This window comes from Maylandia zebra, linkage group LG18 (genome assembly GCF_041146795.1).
Source record: "Maylandia zebra isolate NMK-2024a linkage group LG18, Mzebra_GT3a, whole genome shotgun sequence".
Classification (NCBI taxonomy): Eukaryota; Metazoa; Chordata; class Actinopteri; order Cichliformes; family Cichlidae; genus Maylandia; species Maylandia zebra.
The window spans coordinates 15197138-15220482 of NC_135184.1; the positions used below are offsets into that span (position 1 = coordinate 15197138).

The 23345-nt window shown below is 42.7% G+C and overlaps 1 protein-coding gene across 7 annotated transcripts in view; it reads right to left on the bottom strand.

Moving 5' to 3' along the window:
- Positions 1 to 23345, bottom strand: part of mib1 (MIB E3 ubiquitin protein ligase 1) — a 64138-nt gene that overhangs the window by 8185 nt on the left and 32608 nt on the right. For all 7 annotated transcript variants that reach the window (XM_004542863.2, XM_004542867.2, XM_004542865.2 and 4 more), the window contains 4 exons: positions 8049 to 8181; positions 6666 to 6752; positions 6039 to 6197; positions 823 to 1004 (listed from right to left, as the gene is read on the bottom strand). In XM_004542863.2, the coding sequence (XP_004542920.1) occupies positions 823 to 1004; positions 6039 to 6197; positions 6666 to 6752; positions 8049 to 8181 (561 nt within the window). The remainder of the gene's footprint in view (positions 1 to 822; positions 1005 to 6038; positions 6198 to 6665; positions 6753 to 8048; positions 8182 to 23345) is intronic.

A 23345-nucleotide genomic window follows, 5' to 3' on the forward strand; every position in this document is an offset into this window, starting at 1 on the left:
TGTCCCAGACCGCTGCTTCCTTTCACTAATGGGTTTACAGATATCATGTAAAAAGCGCATACAACAACAAAAACATTATAGCCCAGACACAGACGCACTACGGATATGATCAGCTGTTCACAGCACTTCCTACGTTGGAATATACGTCATCACGTTGTCAGCATGTATTTTGACATGTTTTTATGTTCAGCAACTGATGTCATCTTCCCGGGAATTGTAGTGTTTTCCCCTCCTCCAAGGCCTATCACAGCTCCTCGGGTGCTATTGAAAGGAGATGTCTGACTCTGTGCCTCTCTAATTACAAGTTCCTGGGATACTTAGAACTCTGATTGTGCTATTGGAAATACTTTATTCTTTTTGCTAAATATGCATTTGATTTTTTTCCCCTCTCTCCACAGTTTATAAAAAATGATTGCATCTGAGGTTTTAAAAAAACTCAATGAAAGCACCAGAATTTCAAGTTTTTTTCCTGTCCCCTATGCTCCACACGTCTGCTCAGTCTCATGATATTCAGTTTGGTAATTTTTGTGTAATCTTGTTGATGGACGAAAAGGCATCATAAGCATGCTAACTTTCCAGCTTTAAGGTTGGTTGTGTGTTGAATTCCTGAGACTCCATGAAGCAGCTAGCCAAGGAACAGCCTGGCACATAACGTTCTGTGAAACCGTTTCACCTAAGCTTTTATGCAGATTGTCCACGCTTGTTTTTTTATGCTGAGCTCGGCCCGGCACCTCCTGGCTCCAGCTTCATATTCACTGTTTAGTCATGAGTGGCATCGATCTTCACATCCAATTCGGCAAAATGTCAGATGAGAAGATTTACCTGCTCTTTTCTTTGTGGCATTTGGCCAAAGCCTTGCAGAGGCTGGGGTCCGGACACAGGTCTAGAGGGGACTGGCCCTTTTTGTTACGAATGGTCAAGTCTGCTCCATTAGCTGCCAGGAAGCAGGCGATGGATGCTGCGCTCTTCTTCTCTGCCCCCTGGGTGCCCAAGCCCATGATTAACTGCAGAGAACAAGAAGGAAGCAGGAAAACACATAAACTTAGAGATGCACCAGGGTTTTTTTTGACATGACAGATTATTTTAAAGTTGAACCTGGGGAAAGGGGAGGTCTGTGATGTGCCTCTACCTCACACACAGTGGAACTTGAACCAGTAATGTAGTTAGGAGTACAGTTTTTTTATTTTATCAATGTCTTCAGATTTAAACTCATGTTAAAATACATACGGGGTCACTTTGAATAACACGATCAGAAAGACATCTTAAGATGACTGTCAGAAAATATATTCTTCTAACCCCGAACCCAAAATCCCATTAACTGTAACATCTGTCTCCCTCCCATAGCTCATCGCCACACTCAGTCTACCCCAATTCAAAGTCTCTCCTGCAATTTAGAACTTCCATGTCTGATTGTCTCCAACCAGTAGCTTTTACATCTCATGCTGATGGAGCCATCGGGCCGGCTAATTCAATTCTCGTTTTGATGGGAGGGGAGAGCCATGGGAGAGTGACCCAACTGCACACATCTCAATTAGGCCTGCTGTCTGTCGGTTCCGCTCCTCCGCGGGGGGAACCAGAGAGGGCAGGAAGCGGGACAGAAGAGAGGAGGTGGAGAAAGAGAAGAAAATGGAGTGGAAGGGAGACAGAAGGTGACAGGTATGGAAAATCTGTCACAGAAGCCATGCATTAAATTTCTCCCCATAGGGCTTAGTGATGTGGTGTTAACATGGAGACAGTTGAGGCCTGACATGGCCCTTTTGGCCTCTACAGAGGGACAGACTCGTTCAGGATGGGTAAAAGGGAGCAGCAAGCCAGCTGACTGTTGGCTGCTGAGCGGATGATGGGCTGGTGCAGTTATCCAGTGATGCTGGTGATGGAGACTGGAGCGCTTTCATTTTTCACATATTGGAGAGTGGCCCAGGTGCTGATCTTATTAAAGGTGTGTATACAGGTCCTGAAGAGCACTGGGACAACTTCCAAGTTTTCCAAGAATGCAAATGCTAAAAGCTATAACAAGAATCTACACTCAGTCACCTGAGAGGAAAGAGGAAAATATGGAGAACTACACTATAATGCCAGACGTATTCACTCCATCCAAATCATTGAATTTAGGTGTTCCAATCACTTCTGTAGTCACAGGTAGTGCTGGGCGATATGGAAAAAATATTTATCATGATATGAATTATTTTATATCACGATAACGATATATATCACGATATACCACCTGACCTGTGGTCATCTGGAAAGTACGCAGTCTGTAAACAGCGAGCGCAGAGGGTGCAGTCTTTGTTAATGAAATGGTTACGCTCATGTAGGGCTGCGTATCTCTGCTCGTCCGTAGGTCAGTCATCAAGGCATAATGCACGACACTGCAAACATCCTTCTCTACTTTGGCCCGGCATGCGTCATATAAGCGAGGCAACTCGACTTTACTGAAGTGCTTACGTACCTCGGATGAAGGACTTTGACAAGGTCACGAAAGCTGTCCTTCTCAACTACGTAAACAGGGGCCATGCCTTTACAAATGTAATGCGAGATGGCTCCTGTGATTTGTTTATGGTGCTGGGACGTTTTCTCATAAGGGCCTTGTGTGAAAGACTGCTGTATCTTCGGCTGGCTATAGATTTTCTTTTCCCAACTTGCTGCAAAGAAACAGCATCTGCATCAAAATAAACTATTTCCAACAGTGTAATTTTAGTTCTAAGCATCCCAGAAACGATACAGAAAAGCATAAAGTCAAACATAACTTTTAAAAACACCAGCATAGGCTTATAAGGCCCTGAAGGTAAAAAATTACATTTTCTGCGAAAATGACGTCACTTCTGGTTTCGGGCAGGTAATGGCGGACATGCGATAGTTCGCGCTGACCTATATTCCAACGTAGGAAGTGTTACGAACAGCTGATTGGATCGGCAAAGCGTGTTTCTGGAATATTATGTTTTTGTTGCTGCAAGTGCTTTTTATGCAGTTTTTGCAAAGCTATATGTGGAAGGAAACCGTGACCTAGGACAAGCTGATGGCATAAGATGTAAGTACAACTCCTCCGGTTTCATATGCAAAAAAATTATTGCGCTAGCTTACGTGGTTCCAGTTCTACAGGGATTTAAAAATAGTTAGGCAAAACAGAGCGTGCCCGCTCCGACCAGTTTTAAGGGGTTAATGGTATATTTTATGTAATAATTTATAAAATTAGGTTAGAAACAATAGAAACGATAGAAGACAAATGGCACAATAGACACTTTTCTATCGTCCACATGAGAGATATATATATATATATATATATATATATATATATATATATATATATATATATATATATATATATATATATATATATATATATGACATCAAGCTGTATGCCAAGAGTGAACGAGACATCGATTCACTGATCCACACTACCAGGCTATACAGCAATGACATTGGAATGTCGTTCGGACTGGAGAAGTGTAGTCGGATGGTAACAAAGAGAGGGAAGGTAGTCAGAACTGAGGGGATTGAACTACCAGAAGGCAACATTGCAGACATAGAGGACAGTTACAAGTACCTGGGGATCCCGCAGGCAAATGGGAACCATGAAGAGGCCGCTAGAAAGGCTGCAACCACCAAGTACCTGCAGAGGGTCAGGCAAGTCCTGAGGAGTCAGCTGAATGGTAAGAACAAGATCCGGGCCATCAACACGTACGCCCTGCCCGTGATCAGGTACCCTGCTGGGGTAATAGGCTGGCCAAAGGAGGAGATAGAAGCCACTGACATAAAGACAAGAAAGCTCCTGACCATGCATGGAGGGTTTCACCCCAAGTCCAGCACCCTGAGGCTGTACGCTAAGCGGAAGGAAGGGGGCCGGGGACTGGTGAGTGTCAGCACCACAGTCCAGGATGAGACAAGGAACATCCAAGAATACATTGGGAAGATGGCCCCAACTGACCGAGTGCTCAGTGAATACCTCAGGCAGCAGAAACCCAAGAAAGAGGAGGGAGACGAGGAACCATCATGGAAGGACAGGCCCCTGCACGGTATGTACCACCGGCAGATAGAGGAGGTGGCTGATATCCAGAAATCCTACCAGTGGCTGGACAAAGCTGGACTGAAAGACAGCACAGAGGCACTAATCATGGCAGCACAAGAACAAGCTCTGAGTACAAGATCCATAGAGGCTGGGGTCTATCACACCAGGCAAGACCCCAGGTGCAGGCTGTGTAAAGATGCCCCAGAGACAATCCAGCACATAACAGCAGGGTGCAAGATGCTAGCAGGCAAGGCATACACGGAACGCCATAACCAAGTGGCCGGCATAGTGTACAGGAACATCTGTGCCGAGTATAACCTGGAAGTCCCGAGGTCAAAATGGGAGATGCCCCCAAGGGTGGTGGAGAATGACCGAGCTAAGATCCTGTGGGACTTCCAGATACAGACGGACAAAATGGTGGTGGCTAACCAACCGGACATAGTGGTGGTAGACAAACAGAAGAAGACGGCCGTAGTGATCGATGTAGCGGTTCCGAATGACAGCAATATCAGGAAGAAGGAACACGAGAAGCTGGAGAAATACCAAGGGCTCAGAGAAGAGCTCGAGAGGATGTGGAGGGTGAAGGTAACGGTGGTCCCCGTGGTAATCGGAGCACTAGGTGCGGTGACTCCCAAGCTAGGCGAGTGGCTCCAGCAGATCCCGGGAATAACATCGGAGATCTCTGTCCAGAAGAGCGCAGTCCTGGGAACAGCTAAGATACTGCGCAGGACCCTCAAGCTCCCAGGCCTCTGGTAGAGGACCCGAGCTTGAAGGATAAACCGCCCGCAGGGGCGTGCTGGGTGTTTGTTTATATATATATATATATATATATATATATATATATATATATATATATATATATATCTCGTCATATCGCCCAGCACTAGTCACAGGTGCATAAAATCAAGCACCTAGGCATGCAGACTGCTTCAACAAACATTTGTGACAGAATGGGTCACTCTCAACAGTCCCACCATGGGACCGTGATAGCATGCCACTTGTTCAACAAATCTACTTGTAAAATGTTCTCACTGCTAAATATTCCAGTCAGTGGTAGTGGATCTATAACAAAGTAAAAGTGACTGGGAATGACAGAAACTCAGCCATAAATTGGTAGGTCGTGTATTTCTGGAGGATTATTGTGTGGAGCTGTTTTTCAGGAGTTGGGCTTGGCCCCTTAGTTCCAGGGAAAGGAACTCTTAATGCTTCAGTATACCAAGATATTTTGGACAATTGCGTGTTCCCAACTTTGTGGGAACAGTTTAGGGATGCCACTTTCTGTTCCAACATGACCACACACCGATACACAAAGCAAGGTCCATAAAGATATGAATCAACGAGTTTGGTGTGGACGCACTTGACTATCCCGCACAGAGTCCTGACCACAAGCCGACAGAATACCTTTGGGGTGAATTAGAGCGGAGACTGTGAGTCAGGCCTTCCCGTCCAACATCAGTGTCTGACCTTACAAATGTGCTTCTGGAATAATGGAAAAATGCATTCCCATAAACACAACCCTAAACTCCTAAACTGTTACAGCTGCAAAGGGTGGGCGGACATCATATGTGGACTAAGAATGGGATGCCACTTAAGTTCATATGCGTGTGAAGCCAGACGAGCGAATGCTTTTAGCAGCATAGTGTAAGCTGCATATGTTACAGAGTCACTAGTAGCAGAAAAACAGTGGCTGGTGACCAAACTCGTTAACGAGCCATATTACTGTGCACTGCCTTCCTGGCTTAATATATTTGGGAATGTCTAAATGAATCAGAACATCAGAACAGAATCATATAATAAGATGGCATTCCTAAAATTACTAAGTCAGCCTTTACTGCAGTATGCCAGCATTGTTCATTATTACTGAGCTACAGTAAAAAATTCTAAAAACCTAAAGTTGTATATCAGTAAACACAGATACACAGAAACAAACATTTGTTTTATTTTTATGTATGGCCACCTCCTTAAGAATCCCTGACACACGTAAAATGTGATATAGGATGAACAGCGAGGTTAATAATAGATGCACATGTACCGTGTTCTTGGAAGGTTCCCAGGGCTCCACTTTGCTGACATCTTGCATATCTTGGAGCTGCCGCAATTGGGACAGCGTGTGGTGACGCAGTGCCTCGTGAAGCGGCGTGTCCCCATCCTTGTCCTGCACGTCGAGCTTGGCCTCTGCCCGCACCAGCAACTGTTAAAGAGAAACACATAAACAAAGAGTTGCACAAGCCGACAGCGGAGGGAAACTCGCAGCCGCCGTGAAACAACTTTAATTTAATGCTACAATGCAAATGCCACATCCTGATTTATAAGGTTGCCGGCTGCTCACAATGAACTGCTTCAGCATTGTGCTACCCAATTATAGAGTGCATTTTTTTGTGAGTCCACAAGGTGGCAACGTGGCAATCTCAATCCGATGCTACGCTAACACACTCTAACCAGCCTTAGAGAGCCTTTTTCCCTCCCCTCTGAAGCAGGACTTTGTTCAACTGCAGGACATCCAACCGTATAAATTAAATGTGGAGCTGCACCAATGTTTTTCTACTCCCCTTTGTGCGCAGTGTAAAAAGACCGACTGAGAGATGACTAAAGACACAATGCTCACTAAGTAAGGCAAGAAAGAGAGGGAGAACAAATGAGAAAAAGAGGAACCACTAACCCGAACTATCTGGGTGTGCTGGCGCTCCACTGCCAAGTGTAATGCAGTCTGCTGGTTGACATTCTGAATGTCTAAGCTGGCGTTGCCCTGGGTGGTGGGAACAAGAGGGAAGCAAAAAAGCTTAATATACACAAGGGCAACAAACATGTTGTGCACACAGAGATGATAGACAAGTAATGAAATAAGAGAAATAAAAACAGGAAAAAAGAAAATATTTTATATTTAATTCCTTTGCACTTGAAAGACTGCAACATTTTTATTTGCCGTGACAGAACGTTGTTTCCTTTAGCCCTGCCGACCAACAAAGTATCACCCGGGAAGCTGGTGGGGGCAGAGAGAAAAAAAAAGGCATCCTACAATAACGCTGCATGTGATTGTCATTTCCAATTGCAAACACCTCAGCTGAGGAGATGTGGAGGGAAGATAAGTATTGTGATCAGGCAGCGTGTGAAATCCCAAAGTAATAAGACTGGCTGACTGGCTGGCTTGCTGGCTGGGAAACTGCAGTGCACCTTGTACTGTGGTGCAGTTTTTGAATAGAAAGCTGAGCCATCACTGCGAACAAGCCCAATGCAGGAACTTGGGGAGGAAAAAGCTGTCCCTGCTGAAAGGTAGCTTGCACTGCGAACACTCATGCACTGGAATGTTGCAGCAATGTTACTGCCTTGCACCATATCCTCATTAACCCAGTTCCTGCTTGATCAGGTGACTTTTGCTGTAAACCCATGTGCGAGTTAGTCTCCAAGGAGCTAAACCTGCAATCTCGGTGAGGAAAAGAAAAAAAAGAAAAGAGCATGAACTTATGATTGCAGGAGGAGGAGGATATGATGGCCCAGCAGCACTAAAGAATAGGACCAGCGAAGTGTATGGATTCAATAAAAAAAAGAAAAAAAGAGGCATGTATAGGAGCTTCAACTGGTCTACAGCTTGCAGGCTGCAGGGGAGTGCAGTGAAAGCTGCTTTAATGGTCTGTAGGCAGGTAAAGCTAAGAGTGCAGGTTGCTTCAGTGCTTTGGGATAATTGTGAAATGTAAATTTTTTGTATTATGCTTTACACAGATGACTATTTAAATGTGTTTTTCATTCACACGTCTCACAAGGGTCTGACAAAACAGAAATCCCCATGCCGTAGACTGCATTTCAGCGGTCTACGGAGGCAGGATAGATTCAAGATTCAAATCTACTTTCTGAAATTTTCATGGAACTACAGCATTGGCGTCAAACACTCCCCAACATCTGGGTATCTAGGTAGATACACAGGGAGCATGCTTCTGCTGCGCTTTTTAAGTGATAATGGTGCCTCTGTAGACATGCTGTTATAAAGTATGTATTACAGAAATAGCTGCCAGGTTAAGTGATTAAGCATGCATTCAAATGTTGCTACCTGGTGCACCAAAAGCTCAGCCACCTCCACGTGGTTGTTGAGGGCGGCCAGGTGCAGTGCAGTATAACCGTCGTCCTTCTTCTCGTCTACGATCCAAGGCCTCGGCAGTTTGGATAACAGCACACGCATGGCACTGCACAGAGGAGGAGGAGGAGGAGGAAGACAAGGGAGGGAGAGAAGTCAGTGCTTTGCTAGATTCTGGGCTTTGGTGCATGAGAAGACAAAAAATCCTTCAAAAAGTCAGGACAATCAAGTTATTTTGGTATAAATTTTCTGATGTAATCAAAAACCTATCTATGACTCTCAGTCACTGTGCCGTACACGTCACAGTGACTGTGCCACTTATACACAGCACACTCCAATACACAGCTTTTCTTTTTGCAGCAGGGCATATCCCATTTTCACACATGGCGACAAGAATACTAAATCAACTTAGGGAGGAGTTGCTTTACCAAGCACAGTGTTATTTACATCAAGCTTTGAGCAGTGCAAGTGCTGCGTCTTATCTGAGAGTGTCCGTCCCCCCTACAGACTCTTGATTTAAAAAGGGCGGTCACATTTCCCTTGATGATGCGCAAAAGCGCATATCATTGGAAGGCAACTTGGTAATCAAGATTTAGCTGCATTCACTCAGGTCTCCTCCTGGGGAAGAAACCGACGAGGTGGGAAGGGAGAAACATCTATTGTTTAAACAGAGCTGTTAAACAGAAGTGGTCCCGTGTGTCGACAAGAACCGGTTCAGTGTCACTGAAGGTCATTTAGAGGATGTGTGCCACATAGACATGTGGCTGCAAAGGCAAATGTATGAGAGGAGTCACAGTGTCAGAGTAGGGATGAAAAGAAAAAAAGAAAGAAAGGCCGACAGTGTCATTAAAGAAAGACAGAACGGCACATACATATTTCCATTGTTTATTAACTACAAAGGCTGGAGAACATTAAAGTCAGAGAATGGAAATCTACGCTGAAGTCAAAATATGTAGATTTTACTTAAAAAGTTGTAATTAACAGTGTTGTAATTAAATGTCTTAGTGGCCTTCTTCCAATTAAACAAAGCAGGTTTCACAGTATGGCAGTTTTACTTAAATATGTATTTCACCTCATTCATTATCTCTCTGTTCTTGACCCTAACTTCGTTCCTACTCTAGCCCATGGGCATACAGAAGAGAGAAATACTAAACGCTCAAATGAGACAAATTCCCGCTTTTAATGTGCAAACAGTGCATCAACTCACTTTGTTCACATACAAAGAAATATAAAACAACATTTAGAAAAGCACATCCCTGAACTCTTCTTGTATCTTCTCTGTAGATAGGTACACAGTGTACCTTCAGGCACCATTAAGGCAGCAGCAGCAGTGCTGGGGGGAACACTTCTGACCTTGTTTAACCCTGAATACGCATGCAGGGCATATCTTTAAAATGCGACAAAAAAGAAGCGGCCAGTTCGGCGCTGGCTCTTTGATACAACTGACCAGCGTGCACTGGGGTGCTTAAGATAAGCAGGATCTCAAACAGTAAAATGAGGCAGTGGGTTTGGGCACAGGGCAGGAAAGGCCACGGTCGACACTGGTCAGTGAAAATGCTCAACTGTTCGAAATAAAACAATAATCTAGCAAGCTTTTGGTCTAAATGGGAACAGGATGGCTGGCTCTCTGCGGGTGTTTTTTTGCTAAACCTATAGCTCGCCTCCCTCCCACTGGAATAATGAAAGAGAGCATCATCAGCACACCCTCTTGAGGAAAGCAGAGAGGCACGGGGCAGGCAGTCAGCACCTCTGTACGGACAGAGATTCAGGGCTGGCGTACTGCTGCAGTGATGAACAGCGCAGCACACTGATCCCAGTCTCCCTTGCTCTTTTGCTCACTCTCTCTCTCTCTCTCCCTCTCATTGCACAGACCCACACACACACACACACACACACACACACACACACACACACACACACACACACACACACACCTGCATTGCTTGCAGCCATCTTCAACCACTTAATGCAGAGGAGCACTGCTTAAATGTGATAGCAACCGCACCCATTCTGCCTAATCTCACATTCATAACGTGTCCCCTTTGTTACAAAGACGTATTTGCTTACATACTGTAGATTTTACATCTCATAGGGGACTTCTGAGGAATTTCATCCGTGGCCCACCCGCTGGGTAGGAGTTGAGGCTTAAACAAGCAAATCATTCAAGAAAAGATTTTGCCACATAAGGTTATCGCCTGAAGCTGCAACGCAAAACTTGTTCACAGTGGTTCAAAACAACACTCGTTTAGCCTTGGCGAAGAATTGGCTACATAGGGACACGCTGCATTTTTTTTAAACCACAAGTTCCCACCAGAATCAAGGGCAAAACTGTCCCACATGAAGCCCCCGTTCTTACCAATTTTCTCACTCCTACTGGCAGAACATTAGCACATCTGGATTGGCTGGAAATATCCACCATCTATGGAAAAACCGGCCAATGAACGCACACCGGCTTTAATACAAGGGCACAGTGGCGCCTTCTAGCGTCCGAATCAGGCGCTTGAGCACTGAGGCGGGTGTTCGCTGGCGTAAGGAGCCCCTCCAATATAAGTCTAGATTGACAGGCTCCCCTGCCACGCTGGGTGAAATGGGCAGACATTAATATTAATGCCCCACACTAGCACTGCTGCAATGCAGTTAAGCTATTTGCTGTAAAAGCAGAAAAAAAGACCGAATTAAGAACTGAGAAATAAATTTAAGTTGTGTTTTTATCTCTGGGGTGAGTGGTGTTAGCTGCAACTGAGGGGAGTATAGGAGAAACTGCGTGTTAGCTGATGAGGTCGGACGTTGAGAGGAAGAAAAGAGGAGAAAAGAGCGATTCTGACCAGCCCAGGCTGCAGAGGTTTTACTGAGCAGAAGAATGACTTGACCTGGGAGCTAACATTCACATAATTGAGATAACTGATGACTTAACCTTATAAAATAATGCTAGGGTGAATATGGAAAAGGGTATGCTAGCATATAGGGGATAAGGGGGTACGTCATGAAACTGGGTCACCCTGTGAGAGATCTCAAAGAGCCCCTCAGGAACGCCACACTGGGTCTTGTTGTCTTTGGCTGCTATTTGTCATTGACTGTGACTCTGATGCCCTCAGCTTTGTGTGTGTTGGCATTTGTCATTGCATGTAAGACAGTGTGTGTGCTCGCAATTGCTGGTGTGAGTGTGAGGGTCGACAGGGCCCTTCTGCTGCCCTCGCCTGGCTGACAGCCATCTGTGTGGTGGTCAGTAGCCGTTATTACAACAGGAAGTGAGAGTCAGGGGACAATAACGTGGGTAGGACAGGGCAGAACAGGAACAGTCAACATCCAGTCTAAGATTAATGGCTGCGCACAAACATATGGTTACTCTGATGTGGGAGACGTGTTTGGCATACCGTCACTCGTTAAATAAGGCTTCGAGCCCAAGAAAAAGATCCCAATTCTGCATCGGAAATGAGTCACCAAAAGGTGCCACCTGCTTCAAGAAAATAAAATTGCTTTATGCAGCCATTAATGAAAATGATCAGTCTCGCAAATGTTACAGTGTTTATATGGTTGAAACGTACAGATCCAAAGAATATGGCTGCAAAAACCCAGTACCTTCACCAAAGCTTCTGTATCAAAGGTAATTCTTGGCCTTAAAATAAAATCCCAGCAAAAACTCTTCTTCTGCAAAGCTTCCAACAGTTTCAGGGACACAAATAGATCTGTTTTTATCCATATCAGGTAAAGGAAATTTAATGGATTGTATGACAACGGAGCAAACTGCACCTGCCAATCAAGACCATGTAATACAGCTGTAAAGCGTTTGGAAAAAGCTGATAAGCAAACCTTTGGCTCAATGTATTTTGTCAAACAAAAAAAAAAAATGTTATTTGCCCAGCCTTTTTTAAACCGCCTAACAGAGCTGAACTGGTAGCATTCCTTTCTACCTTACAGTAGGATTCTTTCCCCCTCCCAGGTCCTTCTTGGAACAGCCTTTCCAGAAGAGGCAAGTTCAGACGATACATGAGGTGTCAGCTCATTGAGGACTGGATCAATATATTCAGGTCCTTTGAAATAGTGGACCCACTACCTGACAAATCATTCACAGCTGCAGCACACTACCGCTGAAATGGAAAACCCACTTCTCCCCTTCCCACTCCGAGCAGGGAGGTGCTCTTCATCATGTGTGAGGCTCGATCCCCCCAACTCACCAGCAGCTGGTAGGGGGAAGAGTCATAAAACCGCTTCAGTGATGTTAAAACATGCTTACCGAAGGAGACTGCTTGACTGGTATGCTGCATGCTTCTAATGCCTTGTGTGTGTGCACATATGTGCGCAACTTCAATTACAGTAATTCAAGTAGCTGATATTCTTAATGCAAATATAACCCTCAGAGTTCATCGCGGGCACTGCCACACTCCTAGATGCAATTAGTTACAAGTTCACTTTGTCATGACCATCCCACAGGTATGTGCCATCCTGCTGTGGACAGAGTAAATAAACACAAGTAGCGTCCAGACCAGCAGTGCAGCAGAGAGCTGGGGACAAGAACCTAACTGGCTCCGCTCGATAAAAAAAGCTTTCATTACCATGCCGTGAAGAGAATAATTTTCCCCACAATGTGACCTTCCCCTGCCTGCCTCTACCTGAGGCCCCTGAGTGAGCATGCTTTTATTACGGACTATTTGCATAAACCAGGAAGGAAAGGGGTGCATTTCTCTGATGTTTTGATTATCGCTATAGTATTGCCGCTGCCTTGAAGGTTGTCCAGGAGACAAGAGATGCATTTTGAAACATCTCCAATTCAGTTTTCTGTCCATTTGGGCAGTGGGTGTGGTCTATAAAGGCTTAGCTTTAATTAGCCGTAAATCACCTGGTGATACGGAGTGCCCTGATTCATGGCAAGTCATGAAAAAGGAAAAAAAAAAAAAAAGGGACAGCAAGACAGTCAGAGAAGCCCAATGGCGCGTTAATATCCCATTGGTTCGAGATGACCCAATTATTTTCCCATGCTCCTCTTCCTTTGCACTTCATTCTCCTCAGCACCTTGAAAAAGCCTCATTTTCATTGCTGCACAAGCCATAATAGTCATAATACACATCCTTTTACTTAACAAGGGAAGAATGACATAAAAGAAGGAGCAAGGACATGCAGATTATATTAGACTAAAGAGACATCTAAATCATACTTACACTTACCAGAGAATGGCTCAATAACATCATTACTTATAAAACATCTATATAATTATTGAACACCACTTTTCCCCCTTATAGGGTTGGATAGACCGGGACTAGTGCAAGTATTTTGACAGCAGGGAGAAAAAAATGTATATTAACCCACTGAAAGGTTTAAAAAAAGATTAATTAATTCCACTTAATGTGAAAAAAATGACACAAATGTAAATGTTACTAAAACCATGCGTTAGTAAAACAAAGAAATAAATTGGAATATTCTGGAAAACAACTTGGAGCCATAATTTGTCCAAAATATGAAGGAAAAATATGATCTTGGTAAGCATGACTTCCTGTGATAGCCCTCAATGGAAGCAAAGTATATCATTTAAATGAATAAAGCATATAAGGGAAGTGCAATGAGAATTAGACCATGATTTTATTATGGATTGTTAATGAATACTAAAAATTCAACCGCATCTATAAAGGGAAGCTGGGAAAAAGAACTCAATATTGAAATATAAAAGAGTGACTGGCAAATCACATGGAAGAACCCCCAACCCACTAATTTTTGGGCGTGGAGGGAATTTTGCAGAAATAATGTAATTATATGTTTACTTTAATCCTGCCTGTGATAAAGCAAAAACCCTCAAGTAAAAAGTGTGCTGGAGAGAGAATGCATCCATAAATGTTAGCACTTGGAGAAACATCAGAATAGCTAAAACAAATCGCACAGTATGCATAATGGTAAAAAAAAGAAAAAAAAAAAGAATTAAATATGTTTCTCTAACTTTTCTGTACCTTATGTAATTTTACAAATAGCCCCATTCTGTAAAGGAATAAATGACTGGTGAAAATATTAGAAGTGGCTTGTTAAAAGTCTATAAAATGGAAATGATGTCAGCCTGACCCCTCAAACCTGGGTCTGTAGAAAAAGTCACAAGTAGGGTGCAATATGGTGAAGAAAGGACTCGACGATGAGGATTCAATAACCAAACCCTTTGACATGTCATTGGATCTATAATTCTGTTTAAAACAGAAGCTACTTTCAGCTGCTCCCTTATTCACAAGGGGTCGCCACACCAGGAAGCGCCACATGTTTAATTTGGCAGAATTTTGCCCTTCTTTGAGCAACCCCAGAGGGATTTGTGTCTTCTCCTGAGATTGAACCAGGGATCTTTCAGTTCTTAAGCGAATGTATAAACCATTACATTTTCAATCCTAAAACAGATTTGGGAATGATAATACCATTGCACTGCACCAGAAGAATCTTATACCATCTATGAAAAGCATGGTGTTAGTATCATGTTTTTGGGCCTGTTTTACTACATGTAGGATAGGATGGTGCATCATCCTCAATATTTTCCACAGTAAATACTCTAATATACTCTAATATTTTTATTTCATTTGGTTTACTGGCTTCTCTACTTTTAGTAAAGTGATTGTATTTTTTTAAAGGATTTAGTGAATATGGAAATCCAGGATGGTACATATGTTTTAAACAAGTATAACAGTCAATGCTGATATTTGGACAATATATTGGTGCATCGCTAACATAGTTGGTTATATTGACATAGAAGTATAATAAACCTTGAAAGCAACAACTTTCTCTTTCTTGTGTTAGGCCTCAATCACACAGGCTTGCAGATTGATTGGAGCCCCATCTGGGATCTGGTCAGTGGTTGTCAAGGGCCCTTCCCTTTCTGTGTCATGCCACCACATCACTGCCGTTTGAATGCTTCTCAAATGTTTAGGCTAAAGCTCTTTCACTCAGCAACATCTACACTGCACAATCTGTGAGGCCAGTGTTTCATTCCCGATTAACAATTATTTTGCTGTGACTGAGATACTGGTCATGCTTTAATCATAAAGCTTATTTCACACTTATTTTAGAACCAAAACTAGACATACTCCTGCTTGGTAAAATTAACTACAAGCCTTTCCAGATATACGCTCAAAGCAGTAAATAGAAGCGAGTGACTGGCTACGAGTTCTGCAGAGCGGTGGAGAATTCGGCCACTCTGCAAGTCCTTCGATCGACAGCCACTCATCAGCCGGCCACTGTCACTGTATGGGAGGACAGTCTGAGAGGCCCCTATGATCTACAGGCTCAGGGAAAATCTAGCAACTTAAATCACTCCTGACTCCCGACCCCACCTCCCACCTTTTTATGCCTACAACCATGTCGCAAATACATAAGCCCCACATTTCCACTGAAACACTCATTTCTCTATGGTTTAAGCTGTATTAGTGAAAACCTGACAGCATCCCCCCTCAAGCATGATGGCAAAATGATGACAACGCACCATCAATTTTTCTACCACAGTAATTGGCAGAGCAGATCCAAAGTGACACAAACAAACTGCAGTGCTGCAGCAGATGAGTCTGACTTCTTCGGCATTTTTACTTATAGGCACATAAGCAGAAGACGACGCTGTGGCTGAAGGAGGAGTTTGGTAATTACAATCTATTGTTTGCAGTGGAAAATAATGGGGATCAAAGGACATTGTATCAGCTACTGCCTTCCCTAAGCACTGAGACAACAGGCCATATGTTCCACAGCAGCACAGAAAATGTCTAACAGCCAACTTGTTAATGGAGGGGAAATAGAGCTTATATCAATGTACTGTACATTACACACATACAGCACGGAAACGTCAACAGATTCCCCATAGATCCAGACTCATGATTCATTGCACAGATACTGCAATGAAGGTTTTCCACAGCAATTTTCCACATAGGCTACTCTGCCTAATCCCAATAATGTTTTTTTTTTCCCCTCCACAAAATGAAAGCCAATTTTCTTGAGCATGCAAGCATCACGCGAGTATCCACACAGCCACATGCACAAACACACCAGGAGACATAAACTAACAGAACTTCTTATCCTGTCTGACCTGTCGTGCTGCATTTACATGGAGCCATTGACTTCAGTGTCCATACGGGTTACCAAGGTAACATGGCCTGCATTATTCAACAGCTAAGCTTCGTTTTGAGCTGAACACTGACCTGAATGTGTCCCTCAGAGTACATTAAGATTACGAATACCCACCGAAAAAAAGAAAAAAGAAAAAAAAAAAAGAAAATGTATACCTTAACTGGACATAGAAAGCTAAACAAAGACAAAGCACATTTAACCACACATAATAATTACATCTCTCTCAGAGACTGATACTCAGTACTGCTCAGGGATATGAATTTGAATCCTAAAAAATACTCTTGTGACATTCCCAACCACAATCTAGGATGATGATAATGATATTCACTGTATGATACTAGTAGAATTTTGATAAATGACAAAATGTAAGAAATTCAAAATATTTGGTTATCTGTATAACTCTGGCTCTCTGAAAACCTCACTCAGTTATCTGAGGGCAGGAAAATATTAACATAAATTAACCCAATGCCCTATTAAACAGTAAAAAAAAGGGCAATTAGGAGCTGCATCAAAAATTTTATATCAGTTTACTTTGCTGATGCTTCACCTCCCTACCAAGTTTAATGAAATTTGACTTAAAAGTAAGTTTTTGTGTAAAAAAACAAACAAAACAAAACACAGCGATATATATGTATAAAGTAGAACTGACTGAAGAAATACCTGACAGCAAGTAACTAGCTGCATAAAATGTTACATACCAGCAAATTTTCTTCAGTTTTGTGTGGCGTGAAACTGTATTTAGCAATATTGAACTGTTACAGCAATGTTTTACACGTGTTCACTAAACTACGAAACAAGCAGCAAAGCTCAATGTTTCCTAAAAACACAAACCAATGTGAAACACTGGTGTTAAAGTGTCACCTAATGCACAAATAAATTCTAAAACTTATTCCAATACATCAAATAAATAGATAAACTACACTAGTTTTTTAAGTGGTGGAGACAATATTAAAGATGTCTGACAGCTGCGCTGTGAAAGTATATCACCTTGCTCTGTCATATTTATTACCTGCATTGCTGAGGCACTTAAAGTGCCACAAATAAATCCTGCTCTTTCTAGGTTTGGCAAGTGGGCAAAAAAGGGGAAAAAATGCCATCAGTTAGTACAATGGCTTCACAATGCAAGCATTTCTCTTTGCATGCTATAGTCACTTTCCCAAAAGCTCTTTATGTCCTTGAGTCCCTTCCGTATGGGCTGTACCTCTCCCTCACTCCTTCCCTCCCTCCATCCCTCATTTCTTCTCTTCCCCCTCTATCCATCCATCCATGCCTCCCTCCCTCCGCTACCCCCAACCCTCCCTCTCCCTGCATGTGCTATAGCAACATAGCAGCCAGGACTCAATGTTTCAGCATGCCACAGGACAGACAGAGCATTACAGCATGGCTGAGCTTATCTATTGGCTCAGAGCCACTGTTGGCCCAACCCTAGGAGGAAGTGTGGGCGTTCTGATTGGTCATAGGGGGATTGGGGCTTGTATCAGCGTGTCCTCTGGCTGATCTGTTGGAGTGGTCCCAGCTCATAGAGAGGTGGACAATTGAGGGACTTTTCAAGTAACTCACAGTGCATGCTGCAGCAAAGTGGTACCCAGGCTCGCTGCATGAACCAGTCACTGCACTACATCTTTGATGGTTTCTCACTCCAGTGACTTAACTATTGAATAGGATACAGCGACACAATGCAGAGCCTAAATGAACAACCAGGGGAATAAAATAAAACAAAGGCCTAAATAATTACAAAATACAGGAGCACCAGCTTAAATCAAGGTGCACAGTGTGCATGGTGTGGATTTCTAGGTTTATGTTGAAATATCGCAGTCTTGATTTATCTTTTAATGAACTGTAGCTGCCCACCTGGAAATAGGTTCATTTCCACCAACATCCCACAAGCAGGAATGATCTAATATTACTGTGTACATTGGATTGAACATGGCAAACGGCAGATAAAACTGAAAAGACTAACAAATGCGTCACTGTGTCTGAGGAAGATCACTAATTTTGACCAAATTATATGACGTTCATGACAGTCTGCAAAGTTTGTGACAAAGTTTTCACACTGTTCTCAAACGCTAAATCATCTTTGTGTCTATAGAAGCTCTCTTGAGTCAGGATAAAAACAATCTTTAAAATCAGAAAGTCAAACTGTTGTTAGGTTAGGGCAAGCACAACAATAAAACCCATGCAGAGTGCATGGGTTGTTTGCATCCTTCCTTCTATTAAAAAAAAAAAAAAAAAAAAGAAGATCATAAGCTATAAATTGAGGATGAGAAAATGGCTGTGGATCACAGGCATTTGTGCGACGGTATCTGTGGAGTTTGTGAGTCACTTATTGGTAAAAAAAAAATGTGGCACCAGTAAGCCACGGTAAAATATCAGAGAGGCAGAGGAACTTCCCCTGCAGTGAGGCTGAAGGGAACAATGGGCAACTGGATCAGAGAAGCTGACTGCCACTGGCTTCCCCCTCCAGCACCCAGGTAGGTTGGCCCTATTCATAAATCACTTTTATTCCTCCAAGCGCTCAACAGCCTCACCTCTTCAAATGATGCACTGTGTAAAGGGAAAAGGAGGCAGGCGGGTGTGAGGGGACAGGATACAAAAGCGGGGAGCTGTGGGAGGAGGCAGAAGAGAGGTGCTGATGGTGAAGTACGTCGAAATTAAGATGGTTAAAATCGTAAACATCTTTACTCTGTTTAACCGCTTTCTCTAAACTAAATCAGTATTTTTATCCACCTGAAAACTGAGCTTTCACAAAGACATCCCCAGAGGGTGTAAATCTGGAAAGGGCCAGTGCAGTGTAACAGTGTGGATACGCTAAACAGAACTTTCACATAGTAATGACTTAAAATAAGTCCAGTAACGATCAGGGGATGAGTGCCAGAGTGGACTGATGAAGAAAGTCTTGAATCTCCTCCAAAATGTTCTCTCAGGTTATTTCCCAGCCAAATTTTTTCCAAATTTCAAAAGATACCATCAATGTTTTCTGTTATGATGCGTTTCCTATGGTGGTTGTAGCGTGACCTTTTTTGGGGGGCAATAGTACCAAATGAGAACAATAAACGCAGGACAATTAGGGAATTAGGGTAGAGGTGAGGGAGAGGGAGGATTTACAGGACAAGTGAAGCCAAAGCCAACTTTGTATAAAATTGGCAAAGATTTTTTGCATACCTGAGAAAGAGACGACTGGACAACCCAAAAACGTAATTCCTCTGGACACGGCTGTCGCTGTCACTTTCACGGAGGTTTATGCCTCCGTGAAAACACTAATGTGGATGCAAATCATCCTGTATTTGGACAGCTTAATATAGACATAACCACAGGGAAGGCCCAGGCTCATGGAAAATGAGCATGAAGATGTACTTAAAAAACACAAATTGAACTTATTAAAAGCACCTTTAATCCCTATATGATGTTCTCTGGTGGGAAGGTACACAGAAAGGTGAAATTAAGATATACTGAAAGACTGAACAAAAACTTCCAGGCCAGCTTGAAGCTCAGCGAAAAAACAGATGTTACACCATCAAAACAAACCAGAATTCCCAGTGCAAAACTTCCCAATCCAAGAGGAAACCTGCCTCTCACTTAGGTAAACTGATAAATGAGCTCTCGTAGGGACTGACCATCATAAGAACAAACCTAAAATACATAACGCTTATTAAGAGACATTTATTCCACAACCATGTGAAAAAGACTCGTCCTACTGCAAAAGGCTATTTTTCTTGTAAGTAATGGTCACAGATGCTTGCAGTAAATTTTGGAATACACTGCTGAATATAAAGTTTTACATACAAAACCTACAATTGTACACACAGCAGTTTTGCAAGCATGTCTGTAGTCAGTGCAATCAATGCTGTTGCTATGTGGGGGGGGGCACTTTTACAAACCCCCTCGTTGTAAAGGAATGCTAAACAACCAGCAACCATGCGAAACCCTCTTCCTAACAGTACATTACAAACACTTTGTGATATACCCTGTGAAGCTGGAATCCCACTAGGTGCAAAAGCTCTTCCTAACACCAACTGGAAAGAAGGATCCATCCATCCACAATTTTCTTCTGCTTATCCAATTCAGGGTCGTGAAGTACATAAAAGTCCAGTCAAAAATTCTCAACCCTTTGAAATCTGAACTATAATAAAATTGCCAGAAAATTGAAAAATGGAGTGTTTATTGAACTGACAAGTAAAAAAAAAAAAAAGAATTTGCATATATGAGTTTTAATTTGTATCATATTTGCAACGCGCAGACTTTTTTTTGTTTTTGCAATTTATTGCTTGAAAATATATTTTACTATTTATTTAGAGTTTTCTTTTGGGAGGGTAGGGCATATCACACTGATGATGCAGAAGTCTCAAAAACTGGCAAATACTCATGTATTAAATGTGACAGATTGGAATTAACGAGTTAACTGCAGGTCTTACTTTGCCAGTTGTGCTAAATCATCATCCCACCATGGCCCTCAACTATCCCTTAGTTATGCTGCTACAGGCTCAGGCAGCTGGGGGCCTTTTCATACTTTTCCATGCTCGCCTATTTTCTCTTCTCTTTCTCTTCACCCTCAAGCAGTCTCTGCAGGCGGCTTAGCCCGGTTCTGTCAAATATCTCTTCCTATTAAAAGCAAGTTCTTCGTTCCCACAAACGCCAAGTACTTGCTCATAGAGGACCAATTGATTACTGAGGTTCTCTCTTATTTTAGGTTCTTTACTTCATAGTTTAAAGGATTTTCCGATGACTGCTGTAGTGAACTGAAGTGAACTGAGGCTTTCATGAGGCCTAGCCAGTACTGCGCTATAACGATATACTTGACCTAACATTGTTGTTGTACTTTAATATCACTTTTTTTTTTAAAGGAAGAAAAAAAATATAAAATATAAAAAATATAAAGTTCACACCTTTATTTTTGTACTATTTAAAAAGATTAATTTATAGAAGAAACACAGAAAAACATTAAAATATTTTACTTATTCTTTGTGCAAATGTCTTATCAGATGTAATCAAATGTTGCATTTGTTTAACACAAGTGCTGAAGTTTTTTTTTAAAGTGGAGATATGTCCTAACCGATAATCATGAAGAGAACAAGCGCACCCACCCCTTCATCCAGTGAAACAAAGCACATCCATTAGTAGACCCTTTTCTTATTGATCGATTAACTGCTCAGCTAAACATTCAGCCCTGTGCTATTCATCATGGAGGGAAGATATAAGCCATGCCGCAGAGTTTCGGGGCAGGAGGGATGTCGGGATGTAATTGAGATTAAACTGGTGGGTTGGGTAGCTGGAACAGGCAGAGAGGAGACCTAAAGGAGGGGGATACACATAACACACAAGGGCATCCTCAGCGGAGTTTGTTAGAAGCCACAAAAACCTTAACCAACTTAGGGGAGAGAATCAAAACACAAGCCCAGACGTGCATGAACGGTAAGTGCATTAACTGTGTGTAAATTTAAACAGAGTACATAAAAAGGCTGAAATTACCATTTATTCAATTTGAAGTGGTTTGCAAACAGAGAGACTGTGGGACAGTCATTTATCTAGCTGCAATTCCCAGCCTTGATTGGCCTTGTATGGTCAAGTTCTGAGCTTGAAATCCATTTTAGCCAGCAAAATGGTCATTTCTTTTAATTGAAAGGCTATCATTTGCAGTGCCAATACATTACTTACACTACACACTTAAATCTATGCAGAATTATCTCCACAATGAAAAGGGTCTGAGATGTAACTAAGGGACTGAGGTTCTTAAAAAGCTTATCAAATAAAGGACTAGCAAACTACGTGAAATTTTTCCACCTCATGAGAAGACAATGAAATACAAAAACATTAGCTTTCTTAACATTCGGTTTTTTGCTGTTAAAATGCAGGTGAGGAGAGTAATAGGACTCGTGGAGGTACCAGTGGGAGGCTAGAATCTGGAAGTTTAAAACAGAGAAGAACAGAGAGTAAAAAGAGCGAGGGCACTGAGGACGGTGCTTTCGTACAGTATAGATGTGCACCATGATGAGACCAACTAATTAAATAGATTCTTCTGTGGTCGCGCCTCGGGAAAGCTTGAAAAAGACACTTGAAAATTAATGAGAGCTCAAAAAAAAAAAAAGGAAAGAAAGAAAGCAGCACAAACTTTTCAGAGCCTCAGAGGTAAGGGTTCCACTTGTCTTCCTGCACTGCCAGGAATGTTACATATAAATATATAAATAGATAAACAACGATATTTCCTGTTGTCTAATCTCTGCGCTACACAGTCAGCCTTACTCCTCCGAATTTTGCAGTTATTCTAAGTATAGCGGTGAGAAGACAGACGCTGAACCATAGTCAGCTTGCTCTACATCTATTTAAAAAAAAGAAAGAAAAAAAATGATAAAGAGTGTGGGTGGGTCAAAAGGACACAGGGAAGTGAGGGGGTGGTATCAGAGGAGGCGATGGTGGTAAGGATGTAAAGCAGGGGAAGGGGAAGGTTTCAAGAATACAAAAGTGGAAGCACGGGAGACCACTTTATTTGGAGCTACTAAAAATAGCGCAGCAAATGGTAGCAGGGGCTAGCTGGACTAACGCGCCTCTCTCTCCCTTCAGGCCCGTGGAATCGATAGGCTGGGAGCTGGAGGGGAGGCTTCCCGGAGCCTGCAGCCAACAGTTGCTGAGGGGGGGATATGGAGAGAGTGGAGAGGAGAGAAGAGTGGAGTGGAGCGGGAACTATTTTTTGCACTGCTTGACTAAATATGGTCAGGGAGGTGGTGAGACAAGACACAGGAGCAGCCCGGCAAAACGGGGCCAAGACATGTTTCGAATGCTTCTCTTCCCACAAAGTGCTAACCGTTTAGCGTAGCCCTCCACGACGTGGAGCCACTGGTCAGTTGGCCCCTTGCCCCCAACTTGCTGCCAGTGTGTTCTTCCTCCTAACTGCAGCAGCATCTCAATTTGATCCACTCGCCACACAAAGGTGACCCTTGCAATGCACTGGAATGTATACGCTGTGATATTGCAACATCCTCCACCTCTCGTCTCCGACAATGCTAATCGAACTTGCATGGATCACAAGCAACTATTAAAAGTACAGCTGTCTTCTACCGCAGAGACACAGCCTGCTGCTCTTCTTCTTCTTTCAATTTTTTATTTATTTTTGTAAATACCTCCATCCCATTTCCGCTTTCAAACATTCAGCAAACTCCCCTCATCTAACCTGCTGTGTGTAAAGTTCCACTGAATAATAAAAGCGCA